Source organism: Triturus cristatus, chromosome 4_2, assembly GCF_964204655.1.
Source record: "Triturus cristatus chromosome 4_2, aTriCri1.1, whole genome shotgun sequence".
NCBI lineage: Eukaryota > Metazoa > Chordata > Amphibia > Caudata > Salamandridae > Triturus > Triturus cristatus.
In genome coordinates, this window is record NC_140586.1 from 327,135,017 (window position 1) to 327,156,978 (window position 21,962).

The 21,962-nt window shown below is 50.4% G+C and overlaps 1 protein-coding gene across 3 annotated transcripts in view; it reads right to left on the reverse strand.

The window, feature by feature from the left end:
- The window catches only part of PRRC2C (proline rich coiled-coil 2C), a 1,321,979-nt gene that overhangs the window by 638,913 nt on the left and 661,104 nt on the right, over positions 1-21,962 (reverse strand). For all 3 annotated transcript variants that reach the window (XM_085601696.1, XM_085601697.1, XM_085601695.1), the window contains exon 18: positions 4,130-4,430. In XM_085601696.1, the coding sequence (XP_085457822.1) occupies positions 4,130-4,430 (301 nt within the window). The remainder of the gene's footprint in view (positions 1-4,129; positions 4,431-21,962) is intronic.

Here is a 21,962-nt window from a genome sequence, read left to right on the forward strand (position 1 = left end):
ACATCTGCTCTGAGGCTGCCCAGGCTGCCACACAGCAGACACGTTGCTGGACCCCTGGGTGGGAGAGCCCCTGCTCTCCCGGGCCTGCAACAATGCACATCCTGGGTGAGGTGATCAATCTCCTCCCCCAGGATGAGCAAAGGGAAGCTTCAAAGGCCTGCCGCCTCTAGGAGTTTCCCCAGGCCACTGCAACCCCCCACTCTGGCGGGAAGCTTGGCCGAAAACCCCATACAAGGACAGGGGATGTGCCAGCCTGCCCACCCCACCCCTCAGGTGGGGGAGGCGAGGTGAAGCCCATCTCCGGGCTCTCGCCATCTTGAAGATGGGAGGCCCTACCCTATCAGGATTAGGCTACTGCCCCCCTCCCCCAGGAGAGAGGCAGGATAGGGGGATGTACCCACCCCAGGACAAGGACCCATTGGTCCCTGGCCTTCACCTACCTGTAACGCCCCTAAATCTAGTATTTAGGGGCACCCTGAACCTTCCTTCCCCAGATCCCAGATTCGAAACTACAAGAAGAGCAAGAAGAGACCTGCCCTGCAGCTGCTAAAAAGAGCAAGACACCAACTGCTTTGGCCCCAGCCCTACTGGGCTGTCGACCCTCGAACCTGCTCCTGCTCTAACCCGGCATCTAGTGTGGCCAGCAACCTCACAAACCACGGAGGACCTGGCTACCTTTTGACTCTAAACCCCTGGGACTCCCATGAGTAGAGGCTCTACTCAAAATCTACTTCTAATCCCTGGCAGCAGCCCGGAACTGTGAACCCGGCGCACACTGCACCAGCCAAGCCTGGCCGGTGCCGGAGTGAACTAAACCCACGAGGACGACCCCACGGCGACTGTGACCCCGAGTCCGGCACCCAAGGACCCCCCTCGACAATCCTGGAGAAGCCTGCAGCCTCAGAACAGAGTGCCACCCCAACCGCAATCAACAGAGGGTAAGATTTCCCGACACAAAAAGGCACCCCTGCACCCGGCGCCCCACGGCCCTCTGTGCCCAATCCCGGGGTACCTACCTATCCTCCAACTACCCAAGTGGTGGTGGCACCGGAAGAGTCCTCGTCCCCGAGCCTGCAGTCTTTTTCCAAACCGGAGATTTCCCATACAAATCAATTGAGCGCCCGACGGCTCAAAAGCACCCTGCACCCAGCCGCCCGAGTGGTCCTGGCAGTGAAAAATCTACTTCCCCACTTGCCCTGAGTAAGTGACCAGGAGCCCAGCTCCCATAGCCGCGTGGCTTGCCAGACAGCAGCCACCAACCAAGGCCCCCCCTATACCTCATAGGATAACATTGGGCCTAACTCTCTCTACACCCAGCCGTCCTGAAACTGCTGAGGGTGAACTAACTGTACCTACCTGACACTGGGGGACCCCTGAGTCTATGCCCAGAACTTCAACTCTGCCAGTCGAGTACTTACCCTTAAACCGCTAACTTCATTTTCCTCATAAGGTAACATTGACTGGCTTTTTCTTGAAAATTCTTTCAAGGGTGGACTTTTCAAATCTTCAAATAATCACCAAAAATCAGCCGAGTGACAAAAACGAATTTACTCACCTGCTCTTAGGTGAGCTCCCAGTGCTGGATCTTGGTGCCCAGCACTGACTTTGAAAAGTACCCACAACTATACTTACCTTTAACTAATTTTTCTTCCATAGGAAACCATTGACTGCTTTTCTGTGAAATTTCTTCTAAGTGTTGATTTCTGCAATTTCTAAATATTCATCAAAAATCGTATACCATCTGAAAACGTAATTACTTACCTGTTTTGGATAAAGGTCCCAGTACTGAGTCTAGACACCCAGTACTGGATTACAAAAGTAACGATAACCTACTGTACCTGCAACCTACATTTCCTTCCATAGGGAATCATTGATTGTTTGCTCTGAAATATTTTCAAAGTGCTAACTTTTGAAATAGCTAAATATTAGTTAAAAATCATTACAGTACCAAAGTCTACTTTAAACAGCTGATTCTGAGAACTGACCCAGGACTGGATCTCGGATCCAGGCCTGGAATTACAAAAGTAATCTAAAAAGTAATCTGTTGCATATCATTTGAATTTATCATTGAGCTCAATGTATTGTGTTTAGAAATTGAGTTGCCTACTGCAACTACTTGTAACTGTTTACTAAAAAGTCTATTGCATATACAAAAGTATTTTTATGAAACATCTCCTGTCGAGAAAGCATATTTTAATTCCAATTGTTGGTTCTAAAATAAAACAAGCATATATTTTTTATATACAAACCATTGGCCTAGAGTTCAGTTATTGAGTGTGTGGAACCATTTGCTGACTGAGTGTGTACAACAAATGCTTTACACTGTCCTCTGATACTGCCTTACTGCTCGACCAGGCTACCACTTTGGAGAGTAAGGTTATATCTAACTTTAACCTCTGTTAAACCCTTGGGGTCTGTGGACTCTGTACACCCTGTACCTATTAAGGAACAGTATATACAGAGCCACTTTCTCACAGCCTCTCTACATGATTCTGGAGCCTGTGTCTCTCCCATATATACTATATTAAACAGACTATCCCATACAGGCAGTACTTCCTCTGTTAACATTTTATATACTTCTGAGGGGATAGCATCTAAACCAGCGGCCTTCCCATTCTTAGCTCTTTTAATTGTCCCCCTGATCTCCTCCCGAGTGATTGGAGCTTCCATCATTTTTTCCCCTTCATCATTCAATACGGGAAGGCCAAGCGTGCTGAGCCAACTTTTTAGCTTTTGAGATTCTGGAGTAATATCTTCCTTATAAAGCTGTGAAAAAAGTGCCACTACATGTTCCTGCACAGCATCCCAACTATCAAACACCTCCCCTAAATCCCCCCTCAGCTCCATCTCATTTCTGGTTCTTTCGAGCCTAGCCATCCAGGCCAGCAATGCCCCTGCTTTCTCTCCATACTCAAATTCCTTCATATTCGCAGCTTGCCACCTTGCCTTGCACTTTGACTCCAGCCTGATTTAAAATTTTAGTTGGACCTCTCCTAACAATTCCAACCTCTCCCTTTCCTCTCCCACACTTATAGAATACAAGGCTTCGTCAAAGGATCCCTACTTCATTAATATGTTTATTAATTCTGCCCTTCTCTGCTTTTTGCTCAGGCAAGGTTTTTCAGGACCCACGAATATATATACCTTAAAGGCATCCCATACTATTCCAGGGGAGGCAGTATCTTTATTATTGATGAAGTTTTTCACTGCAGCCTTTTTCCGAAGTTATCTCAACTCCCCCGTTCAAGGAGAAGGGCACACTTCAATGTCGATCTCTTGCAAGGCTGCGGTCCTAGAGCTTGTAAAGTGATGACTGCTAAATGATTCGAAATATGAGCTGGGAGATGCTCAATCTTTTTAATATTGGTTGCAAGGCATATATCAACCAAGAAGTAGTCTAATCTTGAAAAGTGATGGTATTTACTGTGATATGTGACCCTCTCACCTTCCCTCTCAGATGTCTCCACACATCTAGTAAATCCAAATCCTGAATCATGCTTTGACACATTACTCATTCTGGGTACAGAAGCACTCGCCCTCGGCGTTGAACGATCCAGTGCAGGATCCAGTAGTACATTAAAATCCCCACCCACAGCCTGGCATTTGTGGACACTTTTTTTTTTAATAAAACAAACGTTACTAGGAGACCAGATTTAAGGAAGATGCATATGTGCTTTGTTAAAACATTACATTTACAAATGTATGGAAACACTTTCCAACATTGGGGATCAAACAAGACTTTTGCCACTAATAAAATTATTTCAGTCTCAAGTGGATTGATACATTTCTCTTTATACTGCCTGGGTGATAAATTTAACACCCTATAGGAAAAATAAAGAAGACTGTATAACACTAGTCATCATTTATTAAGTAAGAGTCCCAGATTCTTCCCTCACAAGCTGTGGTTTACAATGTACACAACAAACATGAGCATACAAGCACCTCCACAAAGTGTTTGCTTAACTTGCAGTGGATGACTAAAACTAAGTGAAGCTACTCATCATTTCAAATATAATTTAAAGTGCCTAGAGCAACAACAAAAAACTTTTAAGTGATAATGCCCACCAGACAAGGTCAACACATTAATACCATAACACTCCCAACTAAAATGTCTGACATATGGACTTACTTTTCTTAGGAAGATCATTTAGAACTGTAGCGCTAATCATCTTGTTTTCCCAGACTTCAGTTCCCAAAGTGCTCTGGGCCTGAGTAGGCGCAGTTTTGCTGTTTGCTGGATACTCCGTACCATTGGATGGTGCTGGTTGCTGTGTTGAGGGGGTTGACTGTGATATCTGTGTCTGGCTCTGGCCCTGATGTGGTGGTGGAGACTGGTCCTGGGAAGCCTGTTGCTGTTTTTTCACAAATCGAGGAGGAAGCTTGGTACTCTGGCCTCTTCCTTTTTCATTTGAGCTCTTTTTGTTCCAGACCTAAATCCCAAAATATCAAAAAAATAATAGCTTAAAGATGTTACAGGGAAAAGGCCATACATAATAAATGGATATTCCATTAACTTTTCAACTGTATGAACTCTCTAATCCTATTTAAAGTATCAAATTCAAACAAATGTTCGACTGGTACAACAGTCCTACTTAGAGACAAAGGTTTGATTTCTAGAATACTATAGAAAGGTTCCATCCTTCTCTTAGGCTGCTAATATAACAGAGCTTCAGCAGTCATATGCTCACAAACACTTAAAATCATGTAGTTTAAGCCAACTAGCTGAGATATCAGCATAGGAATTACAAAACAGACATTTCTTGGGGATTAATTCATTTGAGCTTATTATTCAAGTTATCCATTTAGTGACATCAGAATGGTAAGGAATATGCTACTTACCAGTATGCATCTGTTCTTGTCATGTACAGCTGCAGATCTGGACCTCTTGCTTGAATCTTGAAATTCTGAGCCAGGCCTGCCTCCTTTCAGAGATTCCTATAACCATCAGCCTGCTCGAGGTCTCTGCCCCGTCCAATGCTGTCTTAATGCATGAGTTTGCAATATTCTTCCCTTCCTCCACCCGATGGGAAGCTCTCTGCTGGTATTGCTCGGGGAGATGTTTGATTAGGTCTCCCATCTCGTCCCAGTGCTGGTACTGGTGCCTGTTCAGTAGGGCATTGGAGTTCGCCATGCGCCAGTACATTGCCGCATTTCTCTCAACCTTTCTCCCGGTGAGGTCCATCCTTCGGCTCTCCTTGTCGGGAGGCGGCCCTGAGGTTGCCGGTACATTGGCCCTTTTCCTGGCCGTGGACGCAATGATGGAGTCAGCTGTGACTGATCCTTTGATATATGGCGGGTGCTGTGAGGAGTGCTTGTATTTCTTCTCTGTTCTGGGAGTGATGGATCTGCAAGTTCCTGGGTCCTTGAACGCCTCCTTCCCTTGGTTCATTACGCTTTGGAGCATAGGGAGGAACTGGCTCCTAGTCTGGATGGGGAGCAGTGTTTCGAGTAGAAAATCTGCTTTCGGCTTCTCCTCGTCCAATTTCACGCCAAAAGCTGCTGCAGCGCTCTTGACGACCATGTTGTATGCCCCAATGTCGTCTGGCGGCGAAGGCCTCGAAGGATAGGTCTCCACAGGCTCTTCGGGATTTTCGGCGTCGATGTCCTGTCATTCCAGCTCATGTGTCGTCGACGGCGCCGAGCCGTAGATCGACTGCTGCTACTCTTCCTCATCTTCTCCCTCATAGTAGGGGTCTTCTTCTTCCTCTTCTTCAGGATCTCTCAACTGCTCTTCGGCGTCGAACTCTTCCTGTTCTTCGATCTCGACGACATCTGTCGACTGTTTCGTTGGGATTTTGAATGTTTTCATTTTCTCTTTGAACTCCTTCTTCGTCTGAAGGATGCTCTCCATCTCCGCCTCGAGCCTTCTCTTTTTCTTCTCCATTTCGGAGGCATGTTCGGCATCGAGCGCTGAACTTTGACGAAGCTTGCGTCGACACGGCCTTGTCCTTTGTCGCCGAACGCCCCACCTCGTGGGCCTGCTTCGACGAACTCGGTTTCTCGGCGGCCTTCGGCACCTGGGAGTCCTTCTCGAAGGATCCGCTGGGCCTTTAGTCCTTGGATCCACTCGCGGTCGTCTAAATTTTCGGCGCCGGTGTTCCTTTCGAGGACTTTGACTCTGTTTTTCGAGAGTCACTCAGATTTTCGGGGCCCTTTCAGGGGTTTCGTACTCGACGTGTCTCCTACCTTGTCAGGCGTTTTCTTATCGGTCTCTGCGACCGTGAAGACATCAGGTCCCTCAGCAATGTTATCTTCATCGTCGGTGGAGAGGCCCAGTTCGTACAGCGACGGGGCCTTACCCTTGCCTTCCATGTTGAAGTTGGCTCTCCTCTGCCTTTCTCTCACCCGGAGTGTCTTCGGCGTTAAGGCGGAACAGGCGTTGCAGTCCTTGCTCTCGTGGTCGATCGGCAGGCAAAGGTTGCAGACCGGATGTTGGTCCTTCTGCGCGCATTTGTGGTGGCAGTTACGGCAGATTTTAAAGGGTGTCTTGTCCATTGCGCTCAGAATCTCTGAGTGCGAATTTTCCGATGGGCGTCGAAGATTGAGGATCTCCTCCTTCGTCGTCCTGGCTGTATGCTCTTCCTCTCTGTAGTCTTCTATAAATTATCCTTCGATGAAACTTGTGTATTTTTCTTCTTCCTTCGTTAAAACTCTGGAGCTTCTCGATGACGATCCAGACCCAACGGCGGAAAAAAGAATCTGAAGATGGCGCACCAAGGTGGGACTTCCGCAGGAAGCACGATGACGTCACGAGAGGTACACCAAATGGTGGGACGTCGACGCCCACCTGGGCTACAATTATTATTTTTTTTTTTTTAAAAGACTACTAATCCGGACCCAACCACCAGATTGCAGAATAATGCACGGCATAGTGAATCCAGAAAGATTCAGGCTGCAAAACGATATTTAAGTTCCACACAGGTGAGGGTGGTACTCTGGGAGGAATTATTCGTTTTAGGCCTTCCATGAAGGCTTTAATGGCAGGTACTCTGAAAAGTGATAGGTGCTGCCTGTTTTGTAGGTAAGCGGCAATTGCTGCGAGGTGTAGCCGAATGGAGGTATATACTAGATTACATCTTTGTAGATGGAGTAAGTAGCATATGATGTGTTGTATAGACACGTCTAGAGGATTGATTGTGTTGTTATGGCAATAAACAACAAATCTTTTCCACTTGGCAGCGTAGAAGGCTCTAGTGGTAGGGCGTCTAGCTTCTCTGATGACATTCATACAGTCAGGGGGAAGGTTTAGGTACCCGAATTCTAGGATTTCAGGAGCCAGATCGCAAGGTTGAGCTGAGCTGGGCCCGGGTGCCTGATCTCTCCATGGTTCTAGGTTAGGAGGCATGGTGAGAGGTGTAGCTTTTGGTGTGGTACTACCAAGAGTTCCAGCAGCATGGTGTACCACGGTTGTCTGGCCCATGTTGGAGCTACTAGGATCAGTGTGAGGGAATGCGGTTGTAGCTTTCGCACCACTAATGGAATTAGTGGGAGAGGTGGAAAAGTGTACGCAAATTTGTCTGACCAGTTCATCCATATCGCATTGCCTTTGGACAATGGGTGTGGGTATCTGGCGGCGACGCTTGGGCATTTTATGTTTCGTGGGTGGCAAAGAGGTCTATCTGCGGATGCCCCCACATTTGAAAGAACGGGTGAAGAACCTGTGGGTGAAGTTCCCATTCGTGGATCTGTTGCGTTTGTCTGCTGAGCAGATCTGCCATGGTGTTTGAGTCCTGGGACATGTTGGGCTAGGAGAAAGATTTTGTGTGGAATTGCCCCTCTCCATATGCTCTGTGCTAGTTGAGAGAGCTGTGGAGAGTGTGTGCCGCCTTGTTTTTGAATGCAATACATGGCCGTCGTGTTGTCTGTGCGAATGAGGACTGCCTTGCCTAAAATCTGTCTCTGAAAGGATTTTAGGGCTAGAGAGATTGCTAGCAACTCCAGATGGTTGATATGGAGTAACTTTTGTTGCGGCGTCCATGTGCCCTGCACTGTGAGGTGTAATAGATGAGCTCCCCAGCCAGAGAGCGGTGCGTGTGAGAAGTTGGCCTGATATGTAGTGCTCACTATTCTAGTGATCACTGTGTATCATTCCAAACGACCCTTATTGATGATTGGTTGTAAGTCAACCTTTTAGACCAGCTATCCTAGTAGCGTGGATACGAGCAGTCTTTAGGCTAAACTCTAGAGGGCGTGTTAAGCCAGCTGTTTACCATCACATATACCCCTTGAACACCAAGTGAAAGGACACCACACAAGTTGTTATGAAAATAAAAGGATATTTATTTATAACAAGACTACCCTGGCTCTTTATGAGTCAGGGAGCTAAGCACACTACAAAACTCTTAGGAAAATACTTCAGTTGCACAATTTACACAAATGCCCGAGGGGCACGAGAAACCATCTACACTAACAGTGAAATGCGAATGGTTAGAGTCTGGAGGTACTGATCCCGGAGTGATCCGATCAGTGGGACTAAACGAAAAAGGAACTGGACACTTGTAGAGCGAACCTGCGATGGAGCACCGAGATGCTCGAGTTACCTAGCCCGGAGGCTGCGGCTGCGTGAAGTTCGGCAAGATGTCGGGAGTCCTCGTGTAGTCTCAGAAGAAGTTGCTGGCAGGCGACCAGTGGCGATGTTCGGAGCGATCCAAGCCTGGATCGGTCATGAAGGAAACCTGAAAGCAGAGGGGACTCAGTTCTCAACCGCTAGCCAGCGATCGTGTGGGTACCAGGAGGGTACCGGCTGAAGTCACCTCGACCAGGTGAGTGGGTGACGTCGGACTCGGCTGTTCCTCGGACCAGGAGGCGCGGCGGCGACCAGGATGGAGGGCGAGCTGTCCCACGAAGGTGTCTGCTGTCGATGATGCTGGGCCCAGGCAGGGGCAGCGGATCTTGGCAGTGGCAACCCAAGCGGGGGAGTCAAGATGGCGTCGGGAGTGGACCAGGAGGGTCCGTGGTACTCCTCTGTTGAAGGGGAGCAAGAGCCAGTCTGGAGCAACCAGACTAGTGATGAAACAATCGTGGTGCGTCGTGAAGAGGGCCACACGCCGGTCGGCAAGTGGTCGAACAACGCGGTGAACAACAAGGAGCGGAAGGGCCCCCACGCAGATCTCGGGGATGCTGGGGAGGCAGACTTCGATGCTGGAGCTGCTCAGGGTTAGGGCTTCTCAAACCCTAGGTGCACTCACTCGAGGGTCCCTCGGTGGGCGTGCTAGATAAGCGTCGTGCAGGTTCTGAAGATAGCCGGTCCCGCAGGTCTCGTCACACCTACGACTCTCAGCTGGGCTGATGAGGTAGGTAAAAGGCCAGAGATGGCAGGGACTCGGGTCTCGTCGAGCTGGGCAGCCTTGATCCGTAGGAGAGACTTACAGCAAACCGCAAGCGCTTAGATGGTGCCTGCTGGTGCAGGGTGGCTACTCCTTAGCCACAAGGGAGAGTCTTCAGAAATAGTCAAGAGTTCCTTTCGTGGAAAGTAGTTCGTGATTCGGAGTTATCCGATTATCTGATTATCCAATTTGGGAAGGGGACTCGCTCCTACCTTTATTCTAAGAAAAGGGGCTGGCCCGTGACTAGGTTCTACCTATGGGTGGAGCCAGGAGGGGGGTGGTTACACCCCTATCCTTTGTCCGGCTTCGCGCCAGCTCAGGGGCTGGTGTGCCCCCAAAACTGGTTTGAGCCGGGCTATGCACAGTGAGCACCGGGGTGCCACTTGCAATCACCTCCCTTTCAGCCCTGCCTACCTGGGATACACAAACCCTGTCTGGGACGGTGCTAGCACCGCCCTCGACAGGAAACCCTTTGTCCAAGCTCCCCTTGCTGGAAGGTCCCCCAGCAGCAGGAGGTCAGACTTGTGTCTGGTGGCAGCATCCATTTTGTGATGCTGAGGCTTGAGTCAACTTTAACCGGGGTTCAAGGTTACTTCCATGTCGTGTCCCTCTAAAAGGGGGGAATGCTAACCCCGGCACCAGGACTGGCGAGGGGTTCGTATTCCCATTCGTATGACACCTTACTCGACATGTATAGGTGATGCGATGCCAAAGTTAGCAAATAACCGCAAGGATTATAATGCATTAAAAGTAGTTGGCCCGCGTCACCATGGAACGGCTATTAGGACTTGGTTCCGCAAGCCGTCGACGGGCTCAGCTCGCGCCAGAGCACCGTCCCACATGATTCCCTGCACTCTGCCTTCAGGATTGATAAGGCCTGCTATAGGAGTGACTGATAGGAATCCATGTGTCCATTTTAGGGTTTAGGTGTAGGAATACTACACCTACAGCAACGGGTGATTACACCACGTGGCCCCAGCTGTCGTGCAGCCAGTTGTGTCAGATTTGGGCGGCCATTCCAGGGGTGGCATAATACATGCTTCAGCCCCTGGTAGGCCCTGGGTACACCGATGCCCTGGATACCTGTGGTATGCTGAGACAGGGACTGACAAGGCGGCCCAGTTCCAATTAGTGGATGCACCTAACGTACATGTGTGTTAATTTCGAGAGAGAACAGCTAGGCTGTGGGTCTGATTGGCAGGCCCACAGCCGGAGAAAGTCGTAAACCAATGAAGCAAAAGCAAAAAATCTGGGTGATCATAGGATTGCAGACCCTACTCTCCTACATGACCCCCCCCCCAAACTTTGGGACAATAAGCTAACCTTGACCAGGTGAGTCTTCTTGCTCTAAGTGGAAATACCTGGAGAGCCCATCTGCATTGCCATGATCAGTGCCAGGTCTATGCTCCACTGTGAAGTCCATCCCCTGTAGGGAAATGGACCACCTAAGTAGTTTGGGGTTTTCACCCTTCATTTGATTTAGCCACAAGAGGGGCTTATGGTCGGTCTGAATCTTGAAGTGAGTGCCAAACAAGTATGGCCTCAACTTCTTCAGGGCCCAAACCACAGCAAAGGCCTCCCTCTCGATAGCTGACCAATTCTTCTCTCTGGGGGTCAGCCTCCTGCTAATAAAAGCTATGGGCTGGTCATGACCATCAAAATTCAGTTGCGATAGAACAGCTCCCACACCCAGCTCCGAAGCGTCTGTTTGGACAATGAATGGTTTGGAGTAGTCTGGACTCTTTAGGATAGGTGCTGTGCACATGGCCTGCTTTAGGTCATCGAATGCCTTCTGACAGCTTGCTGTCCACTGAACTTTTTTTGGCATCTTTTTACTTGTCAGGTCGTTTAGCGGGGTCACAATGGATCCATAATTTCTGACAAATTTCCGGTAATAACCAGTCAGGCCCAAGAAAGCTCGAACCTGAGTCTGGGTGGTTGGAGGAGCCCAGTCCTGGATGGCCTGTATTTTGCTCTCCAATGGTTGAACCTGGCCTCCACCTACAAGGTGGCCCAGGTATACAACCTGTGTCTGCCCTATCTGGCACTTGGTGGCCTTGATAGTGAGGCCTGCCTTCTGCAGGGCCTCTAACACTCTCCTCAGGTGGACCAGGTGATCCTCCCAGGTGGAGCTAAAGACAGCGATATCGTCCAGATACGCCGCACAGAAGTCGTCCAACCCAGTGAGAACTCGATTCACCAGCCTTTGGAAGGTGGCAGGTGCATTTTTCAAACCAAAGGGCATTACCACGAACTGATAATGCCCACCCGGGGTAGAAAATGCTGTTTTGGGCTTGGCCTCCTCAGCTAACCTGATTTGCCAATACCCAGCTGTCAGGTCAAACGTACTTAAGTAGTTGGCCGAGGCCAACCGGTCGATAAGTTCGTCTGCTCTTGGTATCGGGTGGGCGTCTGTCTTAGTGACCGCATTGAGACCTCTGTAGTCCACGCAAAACCTCATCTCTTTCTTACCGCCCTGGGTGTGAGGTTTCGGCACGAGCACTACGGGACTAGCCCAGGGGCTGTCCGAGGGTTCAATGACTCCCAGCTCCAACATTTTCTGCACCTCTGTCTTGATGCAGTCTCTGACATGATCAGGTTGCCGATAGATTTTACTCTTTACGGGCAGACTGTCCCCAGTGTCGACCTCGTGGGTACACCACTTGGTCTGACTGGGTGTCAGAGAGAACATATGTCGAAAGGATTGAAGAACCTGTTTACAATCCTCTTGTTGATGTCCAGAGAGGCTGCCACAAAAGACAACACCATCTACTGATCCATCGTCAGGGTTCTGAGAGAGCAGGTCTGGGAGAGGGTCACTCTCCTCCTCCTGTCCCTCATCTGTGGCCATGAGCAAGCCCATGCCCTCCCTGTCGACATATGCCTTGAGCCTGTTTACATGGAGCACCCTGTGGGGGCTCCGGGGAGTTCCCAGGTCTACCAAGTAGGTGACCTCTCCCTTTTGCTCAATGATCGTGTGGGGCCCAGACCATTTGTCTTTGAGTGCTGCTGGGGCCACTGGCTCCAGCACCCACACCTTCTGTCCAGGCTGGTACACAGTCAGGACAGCCTTTTGGTCGTGCCAAGCTTTCTGTAATTCTTGGCTCGCCTCCAGGTTTTTAGACGCCTTTTCCATGTACTCCGCCATCCGCGAGCGGAGACCGAGCACATAGTCCACAATGTTTGATGCCGGCTTTCTGAGAGGTCTCTCCCATCCTTCCTTTACCAAACAAAGGGGTCCCCTTACAGGATGTCCGAACAGAAGCTCAAAAGGGCTGTAGCCAACCCCCTTCTGCGGGACCTCTCTGTAGGCGAACAAGAGGCAGGGTATCAGGACATCCCATCTCCGCCGAAGCTTTTCAGGTAGCCCGTGAATCATCCCTTTTAGGGTCCTGTTGAATCTCTCAACAAGCCCATTGCATTGTGGGTGATAGGGTGTGGTGAACTTGTAGTTGACACCACATTCCTTCCACATAGCAGTCAGATATCCCGACATGAAGTTTGCACCTCTGTCTGAGACGACCTCCTTAGGGAAGCCCACTCTGGAGAACACTCCAAGTAGGGCCCGTGCCACCACAGGTGCCGTAGTGGTCCTAAGGGGAATAGCTTCAGGATACCTGGTGGCGTGGTCCACCACCACCAGTATAAACTTGTGCCCTGATGCTGTCTGGGGTTCCATTGGTCCGACAATGTCGATCCCCACTCGTTCAAAGGGTACCCCCACCACTGGTAGTGGTATGAGGGGGGCCTTTGTCGTGCCACCTGACTTACCACTGGCTTGGCAAGTGACACAGGAGCGGCAAAACTCCTTCGTATCTTCGGACATGTGGGGCCAGTGAAAGTGTGGAACAATTCTGTCCCAAGTCTTATTCTGGCCTAAGTGACCTGCAAGGGGAATCTCGTGGGCCAAGGTGAGAAGGAAACCTCTCAGAGACAAGGGGATGACCAGCCTCCTGGTCGCACCAGGTTTGGGGTCTCTTGCCTCAGAGTACAGGAGTCCATCGTCCCAGTACACTTTGTGGGTACCTGTGGCGTTCCCTGCAGCCTCAGCAGCGGCCTGCTGTCTGAGGGGTTCAAGTGAGGGGCAGTCTAACTGTGCCTTCCCCAGGTCTTCCCTGGAGGGTCCCCCTGAGCCCAGAAACTCAACCTGACCAGGTTCAAGCTCTTGCGGCTCAGTTTCCCTCAGTTCTTTAAGGTCAGCCTCCTCGGAGACTTGATCCACGACCTGGGGCAAGGGGGAAGGCGAAGCCTTACCCTTACTGCTCCTTTTCTTGGAAGGTGTCTGGTCCGTTCTTCCAGGATCCAGCACCTGTTCAGTGGGGCATCTTTTGGCCTGTGACCTGGTCACAGCAAGGACATGTGCTGGCAAACCTAACATTTCCATGTGAGTCCTCTGCTCCACTTCTGACCATTGTGACGTTTCCAAATCATTGCCCAACAGACATTCTACGGGGAGGTCTGAACTAACCACAACCTTTTTCGGGCCACTTACCCCTCCCCAGGAGAAATCAACAACTGCCATACTGTGATTGGTAGTGACGTTGCTGGCATTGGTCACTAGGTAACTGGTACCTAGCATGATCTGTCCAGGGTCCACAAAGTTAGGCGTCACCATGGTGACACTGGCACACGTGTCCCTGTAGGCCTGAGCCACTCTTCCATTTATCAAAGGTGTCTGCCTGTATTTGCCCAAAGTATTGGGACTGGCATCAGGGGACATATCCATATCCCCTGTACAGACAAGGACGGCCTGAGTGAGCGTGCCGACTAAGTCGTCACTCCCCTCGGTTCCCAAGGTTAACCCAACTAATGCCTTGGGAGGCGCACTACCACTGCTGACTGTACTAGGGGGCGCAGGTGCCTTAGGGGCTGCAGTGGTAGGAGTTTGCCCTCCTTTCTTGGTGCACTCACTAAACCAGTGAGTCTTACTTTTACAGTATTGGCACCACCTTTTTGACTGGCCTTCTTGAGTCTTCTTCTTCTGTGAAGCCTGACCCCCACCCTCTTTGGTTTGTTGGGGACCTGTCGAAGACTTCTGGTCATTTTGTTCGTTCTTGTTACCCTTTTGGTCTGCTTTCTTCTGACCACCCTGATTCTGATTCTGGTTCTGCTTGACCCTTGTTCTGACCCATCTGTCTGCCTTCTTTCCCAATTCTTGGGGAGAGGTCAGATCCGAGTCGACAAGGTGCTGATGCAACAATTGGTTCTGACAGTTGTTTAAAATCTGTTCTCGCATGATAAGATTGTACAATCCTGTGTAATCAGTAACCTTGCTACCCAGCAACCAGCCTTCCAAAGCCTTAGTGGCACAATCGACAAAGTCAGCCCAATCCTGAGACTGAATTTTCTGGGTGTCCCGGAACAGCACCCGGTACTGTTCCGTGGTTAAGCCGAACCCATCAATCAGTGTGTTCTTCAGGACTTGGTAGTTGTTAGCATCCTCAGCTCTTGTAGTGAGGAGCTTGTCCCTTCCTTTACCTTCAAAGGAAAGCCACAGTATAGCTGCCCACTGACTTGGGGGGACGCACTGGACAGTGCAGGCCCTCTCCAAGGCAGTTATCCACTTGTGGATGTCGTCCCCTTGTTTAAAGGGGGGCACTATTTTACTCAGGTGTCTAGTGTCTATACCCCTGTCTTTCTCTCTATTGAGAATGCTGCCACCAGCGGGATCTAACCCACTTAATTTCTGCTCTCGGGCCAAGGCAAGTCTTTCTTTGGCGAGGGCAAGTTCTTCCCGCTCGATCCTCAGATTGACCTCCCGCATCTTCGCTTCATGCTCCCTCCTCTGAGGGGAAGTCATTCCTCTCTGAGAAGGTGCCTGAGAGACATGTGTATGAACCGATCTGCCAGATCCTCTGGAGAGAGACCTAGCTCGTCCGTTCCCAAGGTTAAGCCTGCTTGAGCGTGGGCCCGGGGCTCCCCCAGTTCCATTCTCATGCCTGCTTAAGTTGGTCCTTGTAAGCCTGCCGACTACCACTGGACCTTTGTCTGCCTCGTCTCCCGATAACTCGTCCTCGTCCTCCTCCTCTGTGTGGAGGTCGAGGTCTGGGTCACCGAGGGTTCCCTCTAAGGGGGGCATGTTCCCATCTGCACTGGGGGGACCTGGGTTAGAGGACCTCCTAGCATCGTACGCCTCTAAGAGACCTATCAGTATTGCGATGGTAGGGTTAGAACCCTGGTTTAGCTTCCTGGAGGCACACAGTTGTCTCATCTCCTTGAAGCTAAGAGTTGCATATCGTGACACGACCTGTGGAGGGTCACTGACCACTAGGGGAGTCCCTGCAGACTCTCCGTGGACCGACATGCTTTTCTAGTGAGGTGTAAGTGTTGCACCTACCTACACTATGGGTTTACCTACTGATCCCTTGCTAAGAGTTGTAGTCAGGGTGTGCTAAGCCCTGTTACACTACAACAGCCGGTTCAGTAGAACTCGGAGTATTCTAAGTTAAGTTATATGTACCTGGGTACTTATGTGATCTTTCACTGCGATATTCTTAGGATACGTGTGTGGTAAAACAACAGCAAGCTCAAATCCCAACCGCTGCTCACCAATGTGAGAAGTTGGCCTGATATGTAGTGCTCACTATTCTAGTGATCACTGTGTATCATTCCAAACGACCCTTATTGATGATTGGTTGTAAGTCAACCTTTTAGACCAGCTATCCTAGTAGCGTGGATACGAGCAGTCTTTAGGCTAAACTCTAGAGGGCGTGTTAAGCCAGCTGTTTACCATCACATATACCCCTTGAACACCAAGTGAAAGGACACCACACAAGTTGTTATGAAAATAAAAGGATATTTATTTATAACAAGACTACCCTGGCTCTTTATGAGTCAGGGAGCTAAGCACACTACAAAACTCTTAGGAAAATACTTCAGTTGCACAATTTACACAAATGCCCGAGGGGCACGAGAAACCATCTACACTAACAGTGAAATGCGAATGGTTAGAGTCTGGAGGTACTGATCCCGGAGTGATCCGATCAGTGGGACTAAACGAAAAAGGAACTGGACACTTGTAGAGCGAACCTGCGATGGAGCACCGAGATGCTCGAGTTACCTAGCCCGGAGGCTGCGGCTGCGTGAAGTTCGGCAAGATGTCGGGAGTCCTCGTGTAGTCTCAGAAGAAGTTGCTGGCAGGCGACCAGTGGCGATGTTCGGAGCGATCCAAGCCTGGATCGGTGATGAAGGAAACCTGAAAGCAGAGGGGACTCAGTTCTCAACCGCTAGCCAGCGATCGTGTGGGTACCAGGAGGGTACCGGCTGAAGTCACCTCGACCAGGTGAGTGGGTGACGTCGGACTCGGCTGTTCCTCGGACCAGGAGGCGCGGCGGCGACCAGGATGGAGGGCGAGCTGTCCCACGAAGGTGTCTGCTGTCGATGATGCTGGGCCCAGGCAGGGGCAGCGGATCTTGGCAGTGGCAACCCAAGCGGGGGAGTCAAGATGGCGTCGGGAGTGGACCAGGAGGGTCCGTGGTACTCCTCTGTTGAAGGGGAGCAAGAGCCAGTCTGGAGCAACCAGACTAGTGATGAAACAATCGTGGTGCGTCGTGAAGAGGGCCACACGCCGGTCGGCAAGTGGTCGAACAACGCGGTGAACAACAAGGAGCGGAAGGGCCCCCACGCAGATCTCGGGGATGCTGGGGAGGCAGACTTCGATGCTGGAGCTGCTCAGGGTTAGGGCTTCTCAAACCCTAGGTGCACTCACTCGAGGGTCCCTCGGTGGGCGTGCTAGATAAGCGTCGTGCAGGTTCTGAAGATAGCCGGTCCCGCAGGTCTCGTCACACCTACGACTCTCAGCTGGGCTGATGAGGTAGGTAAAAGGTCAGAGATGGCAGGGACTCGGGTCTCGTCGAGCTGGGCAGCCTTGATCCGTAGGAGAGACTTACAGCAAACCGCAAGCGCTTAGATGGTGCCTGCTGGTGCAGGGTGGCTACTCCTTAGCCACAAGGGAGAGTCTTCAGAAATAGTCAAGAGTTCCTTTCGTGGAAAGTAGTTCGTGATTCGGAGTTATCCGATTATCTGATTATCCAATTTGGGAAGGGGACTCGCTCCTACCTTTATTCTAAGAAAAGGGGCTGGCCCGTGACTAGGTTCTACCTATGGGTGGAGCCAGGAGGGGGGTGGTTACACCCCTATCCTTTGTCCGGCTTCGCGCCAGCTCAGGGGCTGGTGTGCCCCCAAAACTGGTTTGAGCCGGGCTATGCACAGTGAGCACCGGGGTGCCACTTGCAATCACCTCCCTTTCAGCCCTGCCTACCTGGGATACACAAACCCTGTCTGGGACGGTGCTAGCACCGCCCTCGACAGGAAACCCTTTGTCCAAGCTCCCCTTGCTGGAAGGTCCCCCAGCAGCAGGAGGTCAGACTTGTGTCTGGTGGCAGCATCCATTTTGTGATGCTGAGGCTTGAGTCAACTTTAACCGGGGTTCAAGGTTACTTCCATGTCGTGTCCCTCTAAAAGGGGGGAATGCTAACCCCGGCACCAGGACTGGCGAGGGGTTCGTATTCCCATTCGTATGACACCTTACTCGACATGTATAGGTGATGCGATGCCAAAGTTAGCAAATAACCGCAAGGATTATAATGCATTAAAAGTAGTTGGCCCGCGTCACCATGGAACGGCTATTAGGACTTGGTTCCGCAAGCCGTCGACGGGCTCAGCTCGCGCCAGAGCACCGTCCCACATGATTCCCTGCACTCTGCCTTCAGGATTGATAAGGCCTGCTATAGGAGTGACTGATAGGAATCCATGTGTCCATTTTAGGGTTTAGGTGTAGGAATACTACACCTACAGCAACGGGTGATTACACCACGTGGCCCCAGCTGTCGTGCAGCCAGTTGTGTCAGATTTGGGCGGCCATTCCAGGGGTGGCATAATACATGCTTCAGTCCCTGGTAGGCCCTGGGTACACCGATGCCCTGGATACCTGTGGTATGCTGAGACAGGGACTGACAAGGCGGCCCAGTTCCAATTAGTGGATGCACCTAACGTACATGTGTGTTAATTTCGAGAGAGAACAGCTAGGCTGTGGGTCTGATTGGCAGGCCCACAGCCGGAGAAAGTCGTAAACCAATGAAGCAAAAGCAAAAAATCTGGGTGATCATAGGATTGCAGACCCTACTCTCCTACAGTGCGTCTGTTAGTATTTGTGGAACCGGGTCCAGGAACGGTCGACCTTTGGAAAGGTTTGTGGTGTTCCACCACTGCAGAGAGCGATGGGTGCGACCGTCTACAAACACCAGATCTGTCAGTTGCCCCTGGGCCTGGTTCCATTGGCGCGCTAAGCACTCTTGGAGTGGACGCATCTGGAGTCTTGCGAGGGCACTATGAAAATGCAAGAGGCCATCATCCCTATCAGTTGCATAAACACTCTTGCTGGAAGGGAGTGTTGAAGTATGAATGTTTGATGCAAAGCCTGGATGCTTGCAATTCTGGCCGGATTGGGGTAGGCTAAGGCTTTTGAGGTGTCTATGGTGGCACCGAGGTATTGCTTTATGTGGGATGGTGTTAGCTGGGACTTTTGGTTGTTCACCGTGAAACCTAGCTGGTTAAGTAGTTTGATTGTAGTGGCGGTGTGGTGTACACATTGGTTGTAGGACGTGGCTTTTATCAGCCAGTCGTCCAAATATGGGAAGACGTGAATGTGCTGTCTTCTGAGGTGTGCCGCCACCACCGCTAGGCACTTGGTGAATACCCTTGGTGCTGTTGTGACTCCGAATGGGAGCACCTTGAACTGGTAGTGTTGCCCGTCCACTACAAATCTGAGGTACTTTCCATGAGCATGGTGTACCGGAATGTGGAAGTATGTGTCTTTCAAGTCCAGTTTGGTGAGGAAGTCGTTCTGGGAGAGGAGCGGAAGCACCTGCTGAAGCGTTACCATGTGAAAATGGTCTGAATGTATGTATGTGTTTAGGGGCCGGATATCTAGAACAGGTCATAGAGTCTCGTCCCTTTTTGGTATTAGAAAATATAGAGAGCAGACCCCTAAATTTTGCTGATTGGCGGGTACTTGTTCTATTGCCTGTTTTTGTCGGAGGGAGATTGCCTCCTATTTTAGTAATGTGGAATGTTCTTGTGACATTGGGTGTTGCCTGGGTGGAATGTTTGGGGGGGGGGGGGGTAGATGTTAATTCCAGGCAGTATCCTGACCGAGTAATTTGGGTCACCCATTTGTCTGAGGTGATGGTCTCCCAGACATGAAGGAAATGTTGTAGTCTGCCCCCGACCGGAGTGGGATGGTCTGGAGGGAGCAGGGGTAAGTCATTGGGTAGGCGGTGTGGCAGAGCGGGCGGTATTTGTTTTGCCTCTGCCTTTGTTATTTCCCCTATAGCCGCCTCTTTGATAACCCCTTGTGAAGGTGGACTGAGTGGGGGATTTGTAGGAAGTGGACGCGCTATCCGAGGAGTAGCCTCTAGATGTACTCCGAAAGGAAGAGCTGCGAAAGGAGCGCCTAGGAGGGTGTGACTGCAGGGCTCCCATGGATTTCGCTGTATCAGTGTCCTTCATTTTTTCGAGGGCCTCATCTACCTTTGGGCCGAATAGGTGTTCTTGGTCAAAGGGATGATTTAGGATGGAGGCCTGTACCTCTGGATTGAAACCTGATATTCTCAGCCAAGCATGGCGACGGAGGAGGACGCTAGTATTAATGGCCCTGGAGGCTGTGTCTGCTGCATCTAAGGCACAGCATATGGAGGTTTTAGTTATTGTCTTACCCTCTTGAATTAATTCATTGGCCCTATTTTTGTATCTTTCCGGGAGGTGGTGCATTATGGTTTCTAATTCATCATGTGCCCTATCGTATCTGGCAAATAGCGCTTGGGTGTTGGCGATACGCCATATTTTGGCTGCCTGTGACGCCGTGCGCTTTGCTGAGGGATCCGGTGTAAATAGTTCCTGTGACAATGTTTGGTCTGTCGGCGCCGAAGTCTTCGGGGCTGATGACTTTTAGGCTTGTCCGTGCCGGTTTGCTTAGCACTGGGCTTGGGAACCTCCAATTTCTTGGTCGGTGCCGAGGTGGGCTTCGGCGTGGAAGTGTCAGTGCCGAGGGCCTTATGGGGTTTGGTCGGTACCGAAGATGGCGTCGGTACGGAAGAACAAGTTACTTACCTTCGGTAACGCTTTTTCTGGTGGATACAGTATCTGCCTGTGGATTCCTCACCTTGTGAATATCCCCTGCGCCAGCATTCCACGGAACTTTTCTTTCCCAGCACTCCACGTCGACGTGGGCGACGTCATAATGCATCTGCTCCGCACGCGACTCCGTACGACGTCACCGGAGCCATAAGAAGTCCACGTCAGCGTGATGACGTCAGTTCCACCCATTTTTTCCGTGCCTTCGAGGCGAATAGGTGAACCAACGACAACTCCAAGTATACACCGTATACATAATACCAATACATATACATAGCATACAAAGCAAAGGAATGCTAAACAAGCATTTCCTACAAATGTACAAGAAAGTATCAAAACATTCCAACAAGACCTCTTTCATGGTATACAAAGGTGGACAACGGGGAGGCGGGTGGGTCAGTGAGGAATCCACAGGCAGATACTGTATCCACCAGAAAAAGCGTTACCGAAGGTAAGTAACTTGTTCTTCTGATGGATACATCTGCCAGTGGATTCCTCACCTTGTGAATAGATTCCCAGAGCAGTCCCCACTCCCTGAGGAGGGTGTCCACCTTCCTATACCAGAAAGTCTTGCAAGACAGAGCGCGCGAAGTGGCCCTCCCTCCTCATCTCAGAGTTCAAGCAATAATGCTTTGCGAAGGTATGGAGGGAGGCCCAAGTCGCGGCTTTACAAATGTCTGGCACAGGAACACCCCGGGCCAAAGCAGATGTAGATGACTTAGCTCTAGTTGAATGAGCTCTAATGCCCTCAGGAGGGGTCTTACCAGCCAGGGCGTAGCAGATCTTGATGGCAAGGATAATCCATCTCGACAACGTGCGCTTGTGCACCGCTCTCCCTTTGGAATGTCCAACATAACCCACGAAGAGCTGATCGTCCAGACGAAAGTCCTTCGTTCTGTCCAAGTAAAAGCTTACAGCTCTCTTTGGGTCCAGGCGATGAAGCCTTTCCTCCTCTTTGGAAGGATGAGGAGGAGGATAGAAAACAGGGAGAGTAATGGACTGCACCAAATGAAACGGATTGACAACTTTTGGCAGGAAAGCAGCCCTGTCCTGAGAACCATCCTTTCAGCATGCAAGGTTAAAAACGGGGGTTTAGAACCAAGAGCTTGAAGCTCACTCACCCTCCTTGCCGAGGTTATGGCTACAAGAAAAACCACCTTAAAGGACAACAGCCTCAAAGGACAGCTATGTAGAGGCTCAAATGGGGACCCCATCAGAAAGGTTAAAACAAGATTAAGGTCCCACTGAGGCATTATAAATGGAGTGGGAAGAAACATGTTTGTAAGGCCCTTGATAAACCTCAGAACAACCGGAGATTTAAAAAGTGACGGTTGATCTGGAAGGCATAGAAAAGCCGATAAGGACGAAAGATAGCCCTTGACCGTGGCCACAGCACAGCCCTGCTGAGCCAGGGAAAGAGAAAACTGAAGCACATCAAAAAGATGGGCTTTTAAAGGGTCAATGGATCTCTCTCCACACCATTTAACAAACTTAGACCACCTG